Consider the following 21,443-nt stretch of genomic DNA (forward strand, 5'->3'; position numbering starts at 1 on the left):
ACATGCAGAATGTTTTGCACTACTTTTTGTGTATATTTCTTTTATTGTGTACATCATATCAATGTAAGCATTGCACTGTAATGCATGTTTTCTATGAAACTGTGTTGTATGAAAAAAGGCCTTAATTACCAAGTTCAGTGTCTGATTTTGAAGAGGAAGCAAGATTTAGTATATCTTTAGACTTGTGTCTGAAACTGAAGAACTGCCAAAGCATCATTGCATTTGTCTCACTAACATAAAAAAACAGCATGAGTGGTGCAGTTTGTTTTATCATTGACTGTCATACATACAATGGAAAATACATAAATTCTAACTGTTAAAAGATTTTTACGATCATTTTTGTGGATGTTAACCTCTCACAAAGGCACTATTCTGTAAAAAAAGAAGTGAACCATTCATTCATCATCTGATTCATGTGATACGGTTATTTTACAAAAACAGTGATAAAAGACATTTACTTTGTGGGTACATCTGTTTGTAAGTGTGTACATGTTTTCACCTCCTCCCCATCAGGTAGAGGAATATGAGCACTATGTCCAAGTAGATTATGAGAGCAGCGTTAACGTATTCCTCAGGATCCGTACGATAACTCATCGACCCCATCAGCAGCTGAACGTCGATCATCAGGAACTGAAACAGAGACAGGATGACAGAAATATCACAAATGTGACATTTTAACGTAAAAAATAAACCCTGTAAAAAAAACCCTGCTTTTGACCTAATAGATGGACTATCAGACAGCAACACGCTTGTTCACACAAATACAGAGGCCAGGATGGGGTCATGTGATCTGTTCCTCTTGAACCAGTCAGGTCAACTGGTCAACAAGGTTTATCTTTTCTTTTACAGCCAAATTCATCTAAATACTGATAAGATGATTCTATTTTGTAAACTACTATTGGTTTATGATTTTTTTGTTGTTATTATGAGTAATCCTACATTGAAGTCCAAACTGTGGTATCCATTCTGCTCATTCACATTTAGTCTGCAGTTGTAATTCAACTTGATTGTGCTCTTTCTTCTCCAACGTACCAAAATATGAAGTTATGGTCATGATTAGGGGTTTGCAACCTTTACTTTCATAAGAGCCATTTTGCCTCAGCCCACTAGGGTAAAGTCATTTGGGAGCCACAAAATCTACTTCAGCTTCACATTAAAAAGATGTAAAAATGTGAATAAAATTCTAAACATAGTAAAAATGTAGTGAATAATTATCCAAACATGATCTTTTTATGCTTATAAACTTAAAACATTTGCTGTTTTAATTTTCAATTTTTAATAAATTTCCAATTTTTTTTTCCATGAAAAAATTGTAATGTCCTAAATTTCATAAATTTGCTAAATTTATGAAATTTCAATAACTTGCACATTTTTTAAAAAACTTTGAAAATTTGCAAAAAAAAAAAATCAAAAATGTAATTTAAAAAATGTGCTTAAATTTACAAAAGTTAAAAAAAAAAGTCCTAAAAATTTGCAAAATTACAAAAATGGAATTAAATAATTTGCAAAATTTGCAGAAATTCAAAGAAATTCCCAAACTTTGCCAAATCTCTAAAAAGTTTGGATTTTTTTTTTCTAAATTTGCAAAAATGTTTTAAAAAATGAAATGATAAAAAATTGCCAAAAGTTCACAAACATTTGCAAAAGTCTAAAAAAGTTAACACATGAATTTGTTTAGTGTCGGTGTACCTTTGTAAGGAAAACAAGAATTCCTTATTTCAATAATATTTTTTTAAGCTACAAGAAGCCGTAAGAGGCTTCAGAGGAACAGGTTGCAGACCTTTAGTCATGATGGTGGGCGGAGTTTTGCCCTTACCAGTGAAAACAGCAGAGCACCCAGACATCCATAAGCAATATCAGCAATGTGTGAGTAGTAAAAGGAGCTGAAGATCCCAAACATGACCAGATCCAAGAGCAGAATCAGCATAACTCCGTAACAGGGGGTGAAATCAAGTCGAGTCTGTGAATAACATAGAAAGACATCAGAGTAATTATTTTGGGAAATACTGCTTGCTACTTTTGTAAATTAGTGAATGTTCTGTAAAGATATCACACACCAGGACTATCTATTACGTGTAATGATTAACAGTTGTAATACAACAGGTTGTTACACTCTTACGTAATGTTTCAATATATTTACAGTATAAAACACGTTTACGAAGTTCTTATTATTTTAATTCTAAGCTCTGTCATTGTCAACTTTCAACTTTGTCATTGAATATATTTGAGAGTACGACACTCTGTACTTTTCTGCACAAAATACACAAGTGAGTAAGTAATCTTTTGTCCCAATTATATTAAAGCTCCTGTGAGGAACTTTTAGTTTTTGATGATTCTGGCGCCCCCTGTGCTCAAAGTTTGTGTGAATTTGTGTTTCTGAACCAAATTCCTCATCGTACTTCCTCAAAAAAGTAAACACAATCACAAGTTTGTTTGTTGTTTTTTTTTAAGTGTGGGCGGTGTGAAGAAAAGCTGTCACAGTTATTCCCTTTTTTTGACACCTACCCCCCACCAGTGGTTTCACACCTCGAATAAAAGCATACAAATAGTCTCTCTTTGTCATAGTCGTTATGCTTTTTTAGGTCAAGAGAAAAAGAAAAAGTTGCAGTATGCATCATAACCAGCCAAAAACTCCTCACAGGAGCTTTAAAGCATAGCGAGTTTTTGTTGTTTATCTGTTTACTGAGCTAAGGTGTAGAAGGTCAAACAACAAGAGGACAGGCCTTTCGTTCCATATAATTTTAGTCTTTATAATTATTTTTTTTTACTATTTTCCCAGTGTATCATATTTTTCGATGTTTCAATGTAAGACAACATTAAAAAGTTGTGATGCTAAAATTTAAACGGTGTATGAAACTCGTGACTGAAGAATCTCATTGTTTTTGGAAAAAAATATGAATATGCCCATTTTAGACCTGAAGTAAGTGGCACAGGATCCCATCTACTCATCTGTTTTGCCCGTTCTTTGTAACAAAAAAATGAATAGATATCATGAAATGGAATACCAGTGCTTTCATACAGGTAAATCTGGAGGTATCGCTTTAAAGTGAGTGATTAAATCCACTGTTTTGCCAGAAATTGCCTCAGAGCAGAGTGGAGTAAACAGGAAGTGTTCTGAAATGCAGCTCTTGGGCTCAGGGTGATTTTCTAACCTGTGCAGAGAATACAATGATTGCGACAGAGATGGCCAGAGTTACTCCAATCGAGATCACAACAGCAGTTGTGTCGTGGAAGGAGGCGACAGTCCCCACCATGTAAGACATGGTCAGAGTCACCAAAACCTGTAGGCAGAAAATTTGATGCGTCAAATATCACCAAAACACCCAGAGGAAGTTCACTGTGTCACTGATAACTTCTTTCTATTGAAGCACTCAAAATAAATCGATAAAAACTGAAATGTCTCAAAATGTTGAAAGTCTTCCTGAGAGACAGTTCACAGCGAAAGAAAAGTGAGTGCAGACGGTTTGTTCGTGAAACAGGGAGCATGGTTAGGGTGCACTTTTAACCTCAGCTTGTTTGTGCCCTGCCTGCCTGCCTGCTTATTGCATTTTACAACACAGGAAGAGTCTGTCATAATTCAACAGCTGACAAAACCTCAACGGCTGACAGCGAATCTATGGGAGTGTGAAAGTCATTTTAGAGGAAACTGGGGTGTTGACTGGAAACAATAATTGTGAGAGGAAAACTGTAAGAGGAAAAACATTTTTTTAAAGAGGTCTAAATATCTGGGGAAATATATAAATGAACAGACAGTTTTTTATGCTGCTACTAAACTTCATTGGATTGTTTTTAGTTGTGATCCTCCAAGCTGTGTATCTAAATGTTCTCTAGTCCTTAATTTAAATCCTAAATGGGGTTTTCTGACTCTTTCATCAAAGTCAGCAGGATTTGTTTGGGGTTTTATGTTGTTCATGTCACCCACCAGTCCCACGATGTTCCATGGGTGACGCCGACTGAAGGACTGGCAGCAGCTGAGGGCAATGGCCACAATGACGAAGAGGATGACGGAGCTGATGTAGGCCCACAGGTTGTCCTGGACCGCCTTCTTGACCACAGAGGAGAAGGTGAACAAACACACCACTCCGAAGGTGACCAGCAGCATGAGAGTCACGATGCAGAACACCTGCATGAGAAAAGATGGAGAACAGAAGTCATAAAAATTAAGACTTGAACTTTAAGTCACAAACATTTTCATCATTAACAGTAAAGGTCAGCAGTGATGATCACTAAAAACCTTTCCCCTGCAGGCAGCTGCATTAAACATTGCACATTTGGTGATCTTCATTTTGCATAACACTCTCAAGCTCCCTACTCATTATCTGCTCCATGATCTCTTGAAAGGTTTATATGTCAAGTATTTTTTCTTTTCATGGATCAATTAGTGGAAGTAGTTTGAAAAGGACCAATGAGGTAAAGTTATCTGTCAGTGTGTCAATAAGATTAGTTAGCAACCGTCAACATGTCATTTTTGATAAATGTTAAAACTCCAGAGCCAAACTTTGGTACAAACCTTCCTAACAAAGCCTCTCCTCACTGCGTTGTCTTCAAAAGCTGAAGCCACTACAGGCTGAGTTGTGTGAGGAAAATCCCCTGGGTTCATGTTGCTGACAGCCAGGCACTCACCAGTCGGCTCAAAGGCATAATTTGGCCCACCTTTGGGTGGAGGGTACATTTCTGGGGCAGCAGAGTAAGGTGGAGGCTGCTGCTCTACAGCATTGAATGACGGCGGTGATGGTGGTGTCGGCTCTGAGGAAACATCATAACCAGGAGCGTCCTCTGTCGCTGGTTGGGGAAAATCTGCTGCTGTGTCTGTCATTATGGAGGAAACTGTGAACCAAAGTCAAATTTAGTGAAACTTGGAGTATCAGCTTATACGGCTAAAGAAAGCTAAATAACTTTTTTTTTTTTGCTTGTTTATCTGGATGCTGCCTTTGTTGAATATAAAAACCAGAGAGATAGGAAATATGTGAGGAATGACATGCACTGAGGGAGTGAGGCTGAAACCAGTGCTGCTGCAATGAGGGATAAACCCTCTGTAGACAGGATGCTCACTTCAACTATGAACTAACAAACAGTGGACACTTCCTCCTGTGTGTTTTCTCTCTTCTGTTTTTTCTGTTCTTCATCACATTTTCTGACATCCATATTTATTCAAAAACTGTCAGCATTGTTGTCTTACTTCTGCACTTAAGAGCCTTTTGTAAATGAAAAAAGAAAGTTAACATTTACACAGCATAAAAAGTTAGGAAGTTTGTGTTTAGTGTATTGATACTTCCCTTTGTTTAGTCAGAAAATGACAGTTTTTCCTCAGCGTGTAATTAATCGTCTCCTCTGACACCTGTTCTGCAACACTTGCAACAAGCATTGAAAAAATATTTAACCTCTGGATCCCAAACCCGCGGGCGGGTTCAAAATTGCACTTCTTTTTGAACGCCTGGCATTTACAAACTGTTTGTCCAATTCGAAAGCAGTAAAAAGTGGTGTTATCGTCAGATTCTCAAATTTCTGACAGGCCATGAATATATCACATGTGGCTCAGCAACATCCTGAAAACCAGCGGGAATGAGGGATGGTTTTGTTTTCTTGTGAGACTGCCGTCCACATCTCATTTGTTCGCACGTCCTCTTTGAAAATCCGCAGAAAATAAATTGTTTGCTCTAGCTCAATTCTGTAAAAAACAAATAATTCTAAACTCTTTAATGCGTTGAATAAGCCCTGAATAATTGATATATATTGTGTATTTAAATCTAAAGAATTATTTGAAATTTGCCTTCCATCTTCCTGGTGTCATGTTTCAGCTTGGGGCTGCTCTGCACCAATAAGCAAAAGTTTGTGTGTTCAGAGCTTGTAAAAATGAAAATACTTCACTCCTCTTTGATCCAAGACTTGAATAAAGTGTTTTGTGCATGGTTTTTCACAGTTTTCATTGTTTTGGAGTAAATATTCAATTTCCGCTTTCCTTTTTTGAATAGTTTCTTGCATTCTGGTTCTGTTATGTTGCTGAGACATTGTTGAATTACATCTGCCTTTAGCCCTGGTTCTCCTGACCTCATAGAGTGTAAAAATTCAACTCAGTGAAAAATGAGTCCACAGTGAGTAAAAACGTGACAGACGCAAAAAAAAATTAATTAAAAAAAAAGGCCTAAAATTCAAATAAAAAACGCAAATTTAATTCATTTTTTAAAATCTGAAAATCAGAAAAACTTAATTTTCATTTCTCTTTTTCCTAATGAAATAAAGCTTTTGAATTTTGTTACACTACATAAAGACATAATTGAGTTACATCAGCCTATAGCCATGGTTGTCCTGAATCTATAGAGGTGCTGCACTTCACTTTACAGAGAAAAATAAGATCACAGTGAGTAAAAATATGACAGAAGCAAAAATGCTCAAAATGGGCTTGGGATCCAGAGGGTTAGGAAATAATCAAACTTCATAATTAACTGTGGTTTTTGAATTTGTAAGCTACAGGTTTTTACACAACAGGAGTGTTATTATGTCTGCATGTTCATTCAGTCATAGATCAGACATCAGTCAATCATTGATTTCTGAATGTGGGGACAGGGAACCAAACGTCAGATTTTCTGTTCCTTTTTTGTTTCTATTTCTCAACCTGGTGATTTTTTATGTCTCCTTATCAACTCCAACTTCCTTTTTTTCAAAGAAATCTACACCCAAACCAAACCCTATCATGAAACGTGATAAAAAAAAAAAAGTTTTGGCACACTGGTGTGAACATGTTGGTTTACATCATCTCAAACACTATAAGTATAACACCTTCTGCTTCTATCTCAATGTGGTATCACCAGGAAGTATGACAACCTGAGAATTGACATGTGAGGCCATCTCTCTCATACTTTGAGGAAAAACAAATGTGTAAACACTGTGAGAAGACCAGTGTTGTGTAATGTCATTTTATGTTAAACACAACAAGGTTTTTGTTTCATGTGTTCTCTGTCAGTCATGTTACCTGACACACCCTCTAGAGCATTATTTACCTGTTGTCATGTGAATCAGTGCATATCCACGTAGAAATGGCCTTATCTCATGTCAGCTTTAAAAAATTCTGCCATCACATCAACAAGCTATGATTTTTTTTTTACATCTCTAGTCAATATCTGTGAAATCAACAATTCTATATTTGCTCAGACTTTTCCACAAAGTACCACAAACACAAAATTGCCTTTATCAAGACAGATGCGGCCCTTGACTAACAAAAGACAAAATAAACCTGTACTTGACAAATGAACAATTTATATCCAAAACAGCTTCACAGAAACCAGCCTCATATGTTTTTATTCACACCTGAGTTTTACCTGCAGTAGAAATTAAAGTTTTCTGTAAAAAGTTTCTTTAATATATTGAAAAACATGTTAAACCAGAGGTGGTCAGGATTTACTCAGTCAGGATGTTAATGAGTGAACTGTAAATTTTTGGTGACACATTTCAAGCTGACAAAAGTTTAAGATATTTGGAATTTTTGTTTGCAGAACAAGAATTAATAGCTCAAAAAAATCCAGAGCATGGGAAATGATTTCCTGCTGATGAAAATAGTAAAAGCCCAATGTGAGAAAAAAAAACTGTTCTTCTTAGTAGCTGGAAAATTTGAAATTTAATTACTGTTCTGTTTATAGAAATGCAGCTGTGTAAAAAATGTGATCTTTGTCAAACGTACATTAGAGAATAAAATGAGTGCCTTGCTTACCTGCTCAGGCTGCTCTGCAGTGTTGTGTCTGAGGTCAGCAGCAAACACCTTCAGTGCTGTGAGAGGAAGACACTTCTCAGAAGGTGTCACATAGTCCAGGCTAGCAATCTGTGGTTTAACGCTCCACTTCCTCAAAACATGAAGTGAAGTAAAAAAAACTTCCAGTCTGTTAAGAGTTTGTGGTGCAGAAACTGAAAATACACTTTTGATTCACAGTGTCAGAGGTCGCCTGGGGGGGATTTGTCTGGTGACGTTTAGGGGTTCAGAGTCAGAATATGCAGAAGGCTGTAAAATACACATGGATCCAAAACACTCTGATTCTTTCAGATAACCACACAGAGGTCTTAGATTTGTGCAACAAAAGTCAGCTAAGGAGGGTGCGTTTTTGTAGCGTCGGATGAATGCTTGAGAACTCCACAAAATTAGGGTGGATTCAGGTAAACTGGGACTGCTGCTCTTAAAGGTATTCAATGATTTTATGCAAACAATTAAGCTTAACCTAAACAGGGCTCCAGTGTTAAGTGGTGAAGCGCAGACGGCCTTGCAGTCTAGGTTATGCTCCATGAGTTCACCCTCATGTGGGTTGCCTGGGTTTGAATCCAGTCTGTGACCTCTCTGTTTACTGCTCCATCTGTTTACTACTACTCCTACTCAATTAAGGGCAAAAAAGCTCCAAAAACGAAAAACATTACAATAGGTAAATATTGAAAAAAAATAATTTAGTGAAGAAAAAATATGTAAATATCAAGCACAACATAAAACTGGAAAAAAAATCTACTGAACGAGGTGATATTTACAGTTACCATACTTTTTGGTACTATTATTTTAAAGTTAATGTATTTTTATTTGACCCCTGTCCAGTGAGTTATGTATCCAAAAAGAGATTTTGTACAATAATGTTTATCCCCAACTCAAAAAGTTTGATTTTGAGAAAATTATCCTGTTTCCTGGGCTACATAAAGTCCTTAAAATCCTAAAAGTCTTATATGTTTATCTCAGATCTCAGAGCAACATTGTTTTTATTTCCGACTTGGTTGAAAATAAGAATAAAAATGGGAAAAAAATGTTTTTTACCACTTTCTTCCTATATCAAATTTTCAGATGTGTTGTAACATGGAATAGCCCATTGAATAAGAAGGGAGGGGGAGTACCCAAAAACAATCATTAAAGATTAAGCCTTTTGATGTATTTTGAAGCATGTGAAGTAAGATTTAGAAAAAAGAAATGCTTTCAATTGAAGAGAACTTCATAAATCATTTTTTAAGAGATGCTTTGGGGGCCCCTGGGAATCTTGGGGCCCCAAGCAACTGCCTGTGTTTGCCTAATTGTAGCTACGCCCGTGGTGCCAGTGTAAGTTATTCAGCTGCAGGTGCTGCTATTAGGAGCAGGATTTTTTTTTTAGGTACTGTATAATTAAGCCAACAAACCACAATCCACTATTAATTGCTGGAACAATATACTTCAACCTTCATCAACATTCAGTAATTAGTGCTGAAAAATCAATAAGAGCTGGGACTTGGACCTTCTGTCTAATTCTACCCCTGAGGACAAAGAGGAGAAGGGTCAGCTTAAGTGGTCCCTGAACAGATGAGTTTTCAGACATCTCTTAAAAGTAGAAAGGGACAAATAAGACAAAGTCACTTCAAAACATCCCTACTGACAATCACAGACAGACACTTAAAAAACACAAAACAGACTGACAAAATGTCTCTCACACATATTTATTGTAAAAAATACATATAAAAACAATTTCTGAGACATACAAAAGATCGGAGCTTAGAAACAGTATATTGAACAGACAAAGACCAAGCCATTTTCTTGAATTGCATTACATATTTACAATTTAATAAATAAAATTCAATTTGTTTTTTTTTAATACCAGAGTAAAGGCAGATTGTCCATATCTTGGGGATGCAGAAACCTCTGAGGTGACTGTGAAAAACATTCTCATCTAATACATCAGCCTCAAAACACAGGGCAGACAGGGAACCAGCATCCAGCGGCTCCAAAACCGAGGATTCTGGGACATTTATACAAAATACCATCCATGTTGGGTAGGAGCTAGTTTTCACACAGAGCCTTTAGTTAGCATTGGTAAAAATTGAGGTATTGCACCACACAGCTTAGAGGGGATAAGAAAGTGAGAGTAATGTGGGGCTTTAGATTGTCCTGTATCTTTATCGACAACCCGTTCACCACTACCAAAAACCCCCTAACACCCACACACACACACACACACACCTAAACACACACACACCCTTCCCAGCGAAAGTCTACAATACATATATTTTCACAACAAATGTAACATCTATTGAATACTCAACCTCCTCCTCACACACACACACACACACACGCACACAATGCCCTCGATGCACAGACAAACTTTTGGCATTATTTTTTATATTCTCCAATACAAAATAAATGAGAAACATGCACGGGGCTGCCCTCTAGTGGCGACACGTGTCATAGCACCTCAGACTGTTGTCAGAAAAAAGAGGCTGGGGTGAATGAACTAGCCAGTAGGAAACCTGTGCACTAGGCTGACCCTCTAACAGATCCATAGCTCTTGTTAGCACAGACTCAAAGTCACGTAGCAGACTTGCCTTTTCGAGCAGACAGCAAAAAGCAATCAATTCATGTTTTTGTTCTTTCCCACTGCCCCTCACGGCCTGTGTGCAACCTGTATGAATCAGCAAGCATCTGTTTAGCAGCCTCAGTTGTTTGAAATTCAACTCAGCCCTAAAATAAGAAAAATACATACCTGGTTTAACAAAAAAAAACCTTCAGGCCAAAGCAACCGACACACACACACACAGAAGGCAAAGGAAAGAAATTGTACACATCTTATAATAATCCTGAAGATATAATGTCTAAAATGTTTAAAACTAAGAGAGGAAAAGAAGGAGGGGTGCTGGTTATGTAATATTTACCCATCAGCTGTCTGTAGCCTCCAGTGTTGGAAAGAGAGGCGGATGCCACATGGTGTAAACATGTCCCCAAAAATACATCCCTCAATCCTTCCTTCAGTTTATCCCCCTTGAGCTGGCATTCATGTAACCAGATGGCCAAACTGTCGCTCGGGATCTGCCCCAAAAAAGTCCAAACTATACCCCAGAGATGGAGATGAGGGGAGGAGGGGGAGTGGGAAAAACCTAGGTTTCTTTTTTTAAGTTCAGACAGGACCACATGTGCAGCAACACTGCGTACCAGAGCCACATGTAACAGGATGTCCGCCAGCCACAAACTGGCTAAAAATTAATAAACCCGCTTGACCAAGCAGACGTCTGGGCAATTTACAGTAAACACACACGAATGCACTTCTTTAGAAAACACAGTCATGCTCATGAGGACATTTCCTGTCCCTGGTCATCAGCTGAACACACACATACACTCACACACACACACACAACCTCATCCCAGACCTTATGTGAAAGAAAAAAAAATCAGCCTTGAGGGACAAAAGTGCTCATATCAATGCCAACACCGGCGCTACTGTGGCCCTATGAAATACCTACAACCCCTCTGAACACTCAGCAGGTAGCAGCACATTAAACTCAGAGCTAACAAACCACCTACAAGAAAACTGACCAACTCAGAAAAACAATCAACCCCCAAACTTCCCCTGAAATGTTTACTGGTAACAGAAGAAAAGTAAAATACCAAGTAATGGCCGCCCCCTATTCACCAAAAAACAAGCCCTCAACTTCCAGCTAGATCAAAATAAAGCATTGTTTGTATGGTAACAGTTCACGCTTTCAGTGTGAGGCTGGTTCATTTGGGGTAAGCCGAGGAAAGAAAACATTCATCCAATGTATGACGCGGAACAATACTTGATCTGTAAATTACTCAATAAAATGACCAATCCCGTACAGAGAGAAAAAATACACCGGAGAAGATCCAGAGTCACAGTTTAAACAACTTTTTCTGTTTGCTCCTCTCCCAAGTTCAAGATCTTTGTGGGCACAGTTCCATCATTCTGGGATGATAACGTCTATCTGACATATTTATTTACTTTTAATAATCCAAGGACTCAAGCCAAGTCTGTAACAAAAAAGGGAACCTCCTCCACATCTGATCCAACAGGGGTCTGAAAGCTGGAGGTTAGATGGAAGGGTTGGTGTTTGGCTTGAAATGCCCTGGACCACGTTGATGTGGGTCGATCCACAGAGAGACAGAGAGCCAGGAGATGCTAACTGGAGCTCCTTCTTGAGTTCATCCATTCTCCACTCAAATAAAAAGTTCATGTCTGAGAGGGACAGTGGGCTTTAATTTGATCAATTACACATGTATACTGGGATCTTTATTGGGCTTCAGTGTGGTCTCCTGGAAAAAAAGAGAAGATAAAGTCAATGAGCTGTAATGAATGCATAAACAAGAGTCACACTTACTTTGATTTTTCAAGTTTATAGATCTTCAAAAGCTTAAAGTGTCAAAAGAATATCGGTGAAGATAAAGGAGAGTATAATAAAACTGATATTTTAGAGAGTAAATGGATGACTAAGACTAAACAGCCACTCCTCTGTAAGATAAACACTAAGTGGGACCTTCTGCAGATACAAATGAACACATCGTGTTCTCTGGAGGACAAACTATGACTGCAACTGTCTCCAAAAACCACAAACACATCTTTGGCATCTCTGTGCAGCAAATTATTGTCACTTGCGCACATCATTATAACTCTGCATGCTGTGGTTACTCCAGAAGAAAGGTTTGGCTTTAAATAAGATATTATTATCATACTTAAGGGGGGGGTGTTACATTTGACTGCTTTAGTGAGAAATTTAGAGATGTATTTATTCCCAGTTACACCTTTTGTCACCTTTATTTCACTGCGCAAACTCCTGGCCTTTACCCTCTGCTGTGTATCTCCACTTGCTCTCTGCTTTCTACATTTTTCTCTTTCATTAACTTTCCTATCCAACAATGCTTAAAATTGTAACTAAAAAAAACAACAACTTTTACTTAAAGATGCTATGAGGAGGATCTACTTTAATCAGGGCCGTATTTAGTCATTTGGGGGCCCAAGGCAAACCCAGTCAATGGGGCCCTCCATGTCCTTGTAACTCATCTTCCTCAGAGCTAGACTGGCCTTCCCTGGGTCCACTGTCTCTTTCAGAGAATCAAGGCATGAGACAGTGCTTATCTTGCACATGGTAACTTAACGCAACTAAATGCATTTCCTGAAGTTCTGTACTGTAGTTTGATTTTGAAAAAAGTGAATACATAATTTAGTCCACTTTGTCCTGGATTTGAAATCTTTTATGGTCAATTGACAGCTTATTTGTCCCACAGTGGGGAATTTACAGAGTAACAGTAACAAACAAGAAAGTATGAAGTGAAAAACATTACCATAGGTGAATATTGAAAAAAAATAATTTAGTAAAGAAAAAATATGTAAATATCAAGCACAACATAAAACTGGAAAAAAAATCTACTGAAAGAGGTGATATTTACAGTTACCATACTTTTTGGTACTATTATTTTAAAGTTAATGTATTTTTATTTGACCCCTGTCCAGTGAGTTATGTATCCAAAAAAGAGATTTTGTACAATTATGTTTGTCACCAACTTAAAGAGTTTGATTTTGAGAAAATTATCCTGTTTCCTGGGCTAGATAAAGTCCTTAAAATCCTAAAAGTCTTATATGTGTATCTCAGATCTCAGAGCAACATTGTTTTTATTTCCGACTTGGTTGAAAATAAGAATAAAAATGGGAAAAAAATGTTTTTTACCACTTTCTTCCTATATCAAATTTTCAGATGTGTTGTAACATGGAATAGCCCATTAAATAAGAAGGGAGGGGGAGTACCCAAAACCATCATTAAAGATTAAGCCTTTTGATGTATTTTGAAGCATGTGAAGTAAGATTTAGAAAAAAGAAATGCTTTCAATTGAAGAGAACTTCATAAATCAGTTTTTAAGAGATGCTTTGGGGGCCCCTGGGAGTCTTGGGGCCCCAGGTAACTGCCTTTGTTTACCTAATTGTAGCTACGCCCCTGACTTTAATAGGACTGCCTCGATAACTTCTGGCCTGGAGTCTGCACACACTGTTGTGTAGATGTGACTTCTAACCAGGAGTGTGTTTGATTTGGAACAAATTTTCTTCACGAAAACAACTTTTTACCGGATACAACATGGCAAGGTGAAGTACTTATCAATACAGTTAAGTAGCACTGTTGTTTGTTACGTGAAAACGAGCAAACGTAAGTTTGTACTGTACACCAGAAGCCAGCTCTATGTAGCACTACTAGCAGCCTTGTGCTACGATGTATCTGTAGGCTAACATGACAAAGTGTGGGTTACAATCAGGCATTTCTAAAGGGACAATTTCTGATGATCACTTTAAAACTCCTCACAGCCCCTTTAAAGCTCCTGAGATGACCTTTCTGTTTTGTATTGATTTTGGCACCCCCTGTGGACAATGCAGTACTTCTTACATTTGCCTTTTTTTAAATAAAGTATCTTATCCTTTATTTTCAACATCAAATGTGTCATTTGATTAATGAAATGAAATATATTTAGTGTCAATACAAATGGTGAGGGCTTTATATTCATTCTTGCACTGTATACACATGTTGGGTAGCAGAAGCATTATTGTTCCTGATCATAAACAAAGCAGATTTTATTCCAGGTTGTTTATATTTACATACCTGAGTCGGGCTGGTCACTTTGCAGAATACATGTGACCTGTGAGTCAATCAAAGGGATGTTCAGGGCAGCAGGGCTTCACCTTGGACCAGGAATCAATGCAGCTACAAAGGAAAGAGATCAGAGATAAAACTCAAAGACTTTAGTTTCTGATTCACTCATGTTAATGTGAGTTGTTTTTAACATGTTATCTCCTGGGCGGCTTGATCCACTTAATAAGAGAGTGACACAAAATGTAATCAGCATGATGACTGTGAAGAGGCTGAAGAGCTTTCTGACACTTGAAATACAACAGGAAATGAGATAAGATGTCAGATGTGTTTTATTTGAACCTGCATTCATCACCTATGAAGAGCTCATAGCGTTAGTCTGAAAATGTGCAAGCGCTCTCACCAAAAGAAAAAACATGCAACTGCAACTGCAGCTTCTTGGTAATAACAGCCTCTTTAATCTCTGATGGTAACCTAAACATGTTTCAGTTCTGGGCTGTTCGCTGAGCACAAAAAGGAAGGAAGTAAAGCTTATTTCCAGAACACTTACATACAAGCACATACACTCAGTCCAGTGTAGAAACTGTCCTCTCTATACAGACTTTGAACAAGTACATCTTTCAGATTAAAAAATTCCAGGCGTTTTTCTTAATCCCAGTTGCTCTGCTGGGTGGATCAGAATGTCACTTACACAGCCAAACGACCACACCTACATGCTGCAGCACAGATTTACAAGTTTATGTGAACAAAACAAGAAGACAGACATTTCATCTGCTTTACTTGGACTTGATTTTTTTGACAGTTTGAATCTAGGTAATGATTTTCTTCCTGCAGGTTTTACATGCTCCATAACTGTCAAAAAGTCATCTTTACACCGGTAGCAAGTCATACACATAGTTCACTGACACTGTGTTGAGAAATTAGGTGGCCTGTTTCAGCAGCTGGGCAGCTAAGTAAGCTCAATCGTACATTTCGTTCTGAAATAAATGATTGGACGAGAACCAGGAAGAGATGTGACGCTGTGCCCTGCGAGTGACAGCAAGTCTTCTCTGAGAGAAATGAATGCAACATCTGGGCGCTATTCAGTCTATATTCGGTAAACAATGGCAGAGAAAAAGCGCAAACCTTTGAAAACGGCCTCCAGAGTGGAATTTTTCTGAAACCCTGCTGACACCGTTGCAGTGTTAACATTAAGCTGCCATTTTTAGTACAAATGCTGACGTCATGCTCCACGCGAGCGCATACAACAGGACAACAGTATGGTTGTTACGATCATCTTGGACTACCATGTTGTACTCAGTCTACTGATTGTCTTTATAAAAAATATGCATCTGTTGCTCCACTTGATGACTTGACGATCGGCCCAACTCTACTTCAGTTGAGATCTCCCAAAAGCAGCTCCTAGACAAGACAGTTATAGCACCACCCACAGGCCTGGCATGCCTACTACAGCATTTTCAGTCCCTCAGTGTTCCCGTGCAAGCAAGCAAGATTTTTTTCACAGCATTTTAAGATGTAACATAGTCGTGTCGACGGGGCCAAAGTCTGGTTCATATTAAGCCGTGTTTCCACCAAGCAGACCAGTTCGGTTCGTCTCGGTACGGCGCACATTTTGTGGCGTTTCCACTGACTTATCCTGGGACAGATCCCCAAAAACAGAGAAGAGCCGGCCTACATTTTTGGGACCCTTTTGTATGGGTGCCAAACTGAACTGATCTGCTCTCGGAAGGTGGAGCAACACACTGCAGACCGTTGATTGATTTAAAAGAATCGTCACTTACCCTGACAGCGGCTGCATTTTTTTCTGGCGGCACACAGACTTCTCTGAAACAAAGCTTGATTGCACTTTGTAACAGAGAGTTACATGAAAATCACAGAGAGGACAAAATGCTGCAGGTCTTCCATCTATGCTCTTTATTTACTGTGTCGCGTTTTTCTTCTTTGTTGGATTTATTAGCGGGGTACACTGTGTTGCGCTGCTACAGCGTCACGCTATTGTTTAACAGCTGCGGCTTTCGGCATCCGGCTTATACCCTGCCTTCCACAAGAGGGCACAGTTTGCTACGGAAATGCAAACAGGATCAGGCTTAACTGTACCAAACCGTGCCAAACCGTACTGAACCGACCCAGACTGCTTGGTGGAAACGCAGCTCTAGAGTAGTATAACCATTGAATGGCCAGGCCCTTAATCTGACCCACCCTACCTTTAAAGTTGTGTCTCTTTCACAGTGTCATGAGAAATGTTTGGAAACAGAAAGTGGATTGGCAAACCAGTGGAACAAAACACATGTGGAAGATACAATTATCACTACAAATAAAAATAGCAGGCAGATGTCTCACTTCACCATGATGGATTACACAATCTTGGTGTGTTTCAAGTCTTGGCTAGTCTCGTTTCAGTCTGAGCTGACGATATAGGAAACAAAACTAAACACTTGGTGGAAGAAAGGAAATCCAAAAGTGTTGAGAACTACGTTGACAGAAAAATACACCTCTTATCCTGACATTACTTCAAGGTTTTTGAAGTTGCACAACACTTTTAAGAGCTGTCAGGGGGGCAGTCTACTGGGTGTAAAATGTGGCAATGACACAGTTTACTTTTTCAAGTTACAACCAAATTTACAATTACTGGAAAGTTGCACAAGCTATTTCTTTTATAACCACAGATTTTTACTCTAACAGTGCAGTAATCTATTTAATTCCATGCTCCAAATAATGACTCTTGATGACAGTCCATCAGCAGTGGCGGTTGTCAAGATCACAGCTAAGAACAGGATATTACTGAAAAGCACAATGGGTCTGTAATTATCTGAATTGTAAAGCTGTTTGTTTGCTCTCACAGACAGAGCAACCTTTGCCTCATTGTTTCCCAAAACGTTCTTAGCCTAGTAACCACATTTTCTCAGATCCTGAAAAGCTTAACACACTTTCCTGCAGTGTTTTTCACCTCACCTGGCCTCATTTGCATTTCTTTTGTCTGTGTCTCTTTGTGTTTTATTGTAATGCAAATGCACCAACTGTACTTCGTTACCTCTTATGGTAGACGCAGAGGCAAGCCAGCCGGGCAATGGTCTCCCCCTGAACCAGGTCCTCCAAACAGATGGAGCACTCTCCACTGTCTTTACTGAGCACATCCGCTGTACACACAAACACACAAAACAACAATTAGTTTTTTCAGGCTTTAAAAAACACAGTTCAGGATTTTTTTTTTTTTGATGCGACACTCACTATTGTAAGGTAGGGGAGGGGATGTGAGGCAGCTCAACAGGTGATCCTCAATCCGACCCCCGGGGAAAGGCTTTGAGCAGAAAGGACAGCGGATATCTGCACAGAGCAAAGACACAAGAGAGCTGAGATTAACACACAGTGTCACACAGTGAGATATAAATGATTGATGATGTGCACGTCACAGTGAGCACAAGTGCGCTGCGTGTGTGTGGACATCTAGATTACACAGGCTGGCTTGGCATGAGGAGAGTGAAACACAACCAGTCAGTGTGATCACTGGACTGTTGTTCCCTGTGGTGAATAGTGTGAATGATGTTACCTCAGATGTAATGAACCAAAAATAGGTTTTTATTTGACTGTGTGCATGGCACAAAGCAGTAACAAGAGCTGCAGGGGTAGATTTAACCAGAGCCATGAGTGGACAGGACAGACGGGCGGGCAGATACAGTGCCTTGCTGCCCTAATTTCTCCACCATGAGCTGCTGCCAGCAGTGAGCGGGCATGTGAAGTTGTGACCCATTTCCCTACACTTGCTAGAGGGCTGGCCTGGGAAACCCACCACACTGCTTGGTTTCATGTTTTCTATTAGAGGAGCCGGACCATCAACCATTTCTGTGCAGCTGATTGTCCGCTCAAGACCACATGTGCGTTTTCACATCCTCTGAAAATTCATGTCCCCATTTCAACACAAAGGTCACTGGTTACTTAATGTTTTTGACTGCATGCTTCTGGATTTAACGCTGACAATTTATGTCAGCGTGGGCCCTTGTGACATGAAAGAGCGAATATGTCACCCTTTATAGTTTTATGCCATGACTCTGTGCTTCATACAAAAGGGTTTCTGATGATTTTGGTTCACATGCAGGCACGGGAAAAGAGATTATCTGTTCTGGAATGTAAATTCCTCAAATAATCCATATTAATTTCAGACTGGGTAGATTAAGAGCTGAACGGGGAGACATTTTAATACAATATTCATACGTTAATGCAAGACTTAGTGTCTTTCATTTAGAGGACAATTAACAGTATTAAATGTTTATTTTTTTCATTCTGACTTTGTTGCTGTGTTATCAAAACCAAATAAATAATGTTTAGTTTTTCATACTGTCATCCTTTAACATGTTCCCTCTTTTCCTGTATTAAACTGACTTCTAGATTTCCCAAATCAACAGTCATTCTTCTATTTTAATATGTCTAATTTCATTTTTGAGTGATTTAATTATTCGTACATTGCTAAGCTTCATCATATCCATAAATTACAATGTTTTGTAAAATATAGCATGGTTCCTATTTTGATAATTTGCTAAAAGGTAAGGTGTGATCAGGCGTTTTATTGTCCCTGACACATGCAGTACTTTAATCACAAAGGTGGCTTCAAATGTTAAATTCTAAAATGCATAAACTTCCCCTTCAAATCTGACTCACTGTCACTATTTCATGACTCTTTCTGGTGGCGATAAATCCAGAATATTTAACTGCCAAATTTTGTTTCTTTAATTATATAGAAATCACTATGTGAAATCAAGATATTTGTGTTTAGCAAATCATCATTTTTCCTCAAACTGCTGTATTGTGATATTATTATCGTGTAATATTTTGTGTATTGTACACTGACGCGTGCTTTTCCAACCCATTGTTACGAAGGCATGTGCCTTAAGAGAAAATACAAACTACATCTAAGTTACATTTTAATAAATATCTTGTTTTGATGTCTTACATTTTCTTGATGTCACATATCTTAACACTTTCTATGCTTGTAAAGTTCACTTTATTACAATGTAAAGCTTTGGATTGTCATCTGTATAGATAAAGCTTTATGAGAAAACGTGTTTTAAACATCATTAAAAGCTTACAAATATAGTAAAACAATGCACAGAGAATACTGATGCAGTGGATGATTGTTTACACTTACTGCCATGACGGTTGTTAACACGGTAAAGGCCAATCCAAGCCTCCGACACCGGCCGCTGGTGTGTACCCCGGACCCGGGCGGATCGTGCGCCGACACTGCGGGATGAAGAGTGCCGATTCCCGGGCAGCCGCTCGGAAAAAGTGCGGTGGGGCGTGCGGCCTGTTTCCTCTCCGGGCTGATGTTCAGCTACGACGGGAGGCTCTGGGCTTATATTCCCATCATCTTCGGGTTTCCCCTCGCTGTTGTTGTCGTCCCCAGGTGACGCTTGGCTAATGCTGGAGGGGATGCTGTGGTGGTCAGCGGGACTACCGTCAGCGCTCGCCCCATGCTGCCCAAGGTCCGAATCGCTGCCCTCCTCTGATCGGCTTTGGTTGGCCTCTGTGTCTTCGAAGCTTACCGAGAAGTCCACCATTAGACTGGTTGGTCTGGTACAGCGGGGTCTTCGGTAGGAGTCCCGCTTTGTGCCATCTTTCCCGAAAGCAGACGGAACCGGGTCCTCCTGAAGGCGGCTCGCTCTTGTTCCCATCTCTGGTAGAGTTAGCTGGTTAGCTGAGCAGCTTCCTCAAAGAGAACCAGCACAGAACAAGGGGACGAGATCACCTCGAAATCACCCTCTAACAGTTAGCGGCTAGTCAGGTAACTTGAAATAACAGCTGCCTGGCAACTGAGCTCAGCGAAAATAACAAATTTAACTCGATGTTCTTCTTCTGGCCTCAGTTTGTCCTTTCGGTCCACATTTTCCTTCTTTTTTGACGTGCCCGTTGTCGCTGCTGCAGCGGAAGTAGACCAGTTCCTCCTTTTAGCCGTACACATACATTTACGGTAACGTCACAGCGTAATCCTAGAAGCATTTTTTTTCAGACACTTGACTGATTTTATTTTTTTAATACATTTATAAAAAGAATATCTAGATTGATTTTGAACAACTCGTTAATTTATTTAAAAAAAATACAGGACTTACCAATGGGAATACCAGTTGAACCATAATCCACAAATTTTAAAAACCTATTTACAGTGTAAGCTTCTGCATGCCTCTTTCTCCTTTTTTGTTCTCATACTGTTGGTTTTTTGTTTTTAATTTTATTTTTACATTTTTATTACCTTAAATTTAGCCTTAGTATCATATTGATTTTATCGTTAAAAAAGACCAAAAATATGAGTCTGATTAACCACAAGATGCAGGACAGGGTCCTTTGGCTCGTGCCTACTTATACTACAGCAGACCTTTATGCCAAAGCTTTTATTTTATGATTTTTTTTTTCATTATCCCAGTGTGTAATCTGTATCCAGTGTATAATTTGTAAACAATTTGCATATATATATATATACTTTCTTACCTGTATAGACAAGTGCAATACAAATAAAGTTATAATTATTCATTATTTGTATTAAGGCCAAGCTGATATTAAAATTCAATTTTTAGAACAAACTCTCTGTTGTTCATGTTTTACTTTCTCAAGCTATCTAGTCAACTTGATAACTCATCCTCAGATTTGGAAAAATAAACCAAAAAAACTTTGGTGTGCTGTGGTCTGGCTTATCATAGTGACCAGCCTATAGTTTTGTTTCTCAGACTGCCAGAAATTTAATGGCATTTACAAAGACTTGTTAGAATGTAAGAGAGAAAGAAGGAAACAGAATCTATGAATTCATGTCTCTTAGGGCTTCCATACAAAGTTTTAAAAACTTATTCTTGATGTTGTATCATTTGTTCACAAAGTAAGTTATAATGTAGGTTTAAGGAAAAAAAAACCTTTTCCCCATCTTTTTAATTAACTTAAACCTATCCCTACACGCAGAATAATGTTAAAACATCTTCCCAAAACACTAAGTGATCTCACAAAATGTAACCGTAGGAAATTCAAATAACGAAAGTGAAAGGGAAAAAAAAAACAATAAAAATTCCTGGAAAATTCCTACTCTGTTACATAATGTGGATTACATTACATGGGGATTCCCA

General features: G+C 38.6%; 2 protein-coding genes across 2 annotated transcripts; both read right to left on the reverse strand.

Moving 5' to 3' along the window:
* Nucleotides 1–15: 15 nt before the first annotated feature.
* On the reverse strand, nt 16–7,837 carry LOC141804059 (protein lifeguard 1). The gene is made up of 6 exons (XM_074688301.1): nt 7,706–7,837; nt 4,511–4,827; nt 3,923–4,123; nt 3,153–3,281; nt 1,817–1,960; nt 16–630 (listed from the first exon to the last, which is right to left on the reverse strand). Exons 2-6 carry the CDS (start codon nt 4,814–4,816, stop codon nt 496–498), a joined length of 915 nt encoding a protein of 304 aa, XP_074544402.1. The 5' UTR covers nt 4,817–4,827; nt 7,706–7,837; the 3' UTR covers nt 16–495.
* A 1,573-nt stretch (nt 7,838–9,410) lies between these two features.
* LOC141804761 (uncharacterized) lies at nt 9,411–20,305 on the reverse strand. Its single transcript, XM_074689375.1, has 5 exons — nt 19,484–20,305; nt 17,572–17,667; nt 17,375–17,480; nt 14,356–14,457; nt 9,411–12,028 (listed from the first exon to the last, which is right to left on the reverse strand). Exons 1-4 carry the CDS (start codon nt 20,007–20,009, stop codon nt 14,400–14,402), a joined length of 786 nt encoding a protein of 261 aa, XP_074545476.1. The 5' UTR covers nt 20,010–20,305; the 3' UTR covers nt 9,411–12,028; nt 14,356–14,399.
* Nucleotides 20,306–21,443: the final 1,138 nt, after the last annotated feature.

Source organism: Halichoeres trimaculatus, unplaced genomic scaffold (assembly GCF_033239565.1).
Source record: "Halichoeres trimaculatus isolate MK-OKI-2021-1 unplaced genomic scaffold, fHalTri1.1 fHalTri1_scaffold_15, whole genome shotgun sequence".
In the NCBI taxonomy this organism is placed as follows: Eukaryota; Metazoa; Chordata; class Actinopteri; order Labriformes; family Labridae; genus Halichoeres; species Halichoeres trimaculatus.

Coding starts and splice junctions, on each gene's coding strand:
- LOC141804059 (XM_074688301.1), bottom strand. CDS start 4,816: ATGACAGACACAGCAGCAGATTTTCCCCAACCAGCGACAGAGGACGCT. Junction 3,282..3,922: donor CATGGAACATCGTGGGACTG/GTGGGTGACATG, acceptor TTCTGCCTACAG/GTTTTGGTGACTCTGACCAT. Junction 631..1,816: donor GTGCTCTGCTGTTTTCACTG/GTAAGGGCAAAA, acceptor TCTCTGTTTCAG/TTCCTGATGATCGACGTTCA.
- LOC141804761 (XM_074689375.1), bottom strand. CDS start 20,009: ATGGGAACAAGAGCGAGCCGCCTTCAGGAGGACCCGGTTCCGTCTGCT. Junction 17,668..19,483: donor TGTTAACAACCGTCATGGCA/GTAAGTGTAAAC, acceptor TGCTCTGTGCAG/ATATCCGCTGTCCTTTCTGC. Junction 14,458..17,374: donor CTCTGCGTCTACCATAAGAG/GTAACGAAGTAC, acceptor TTTCCTTTGTAG/CTGCATTGATTCCTGGTCCA.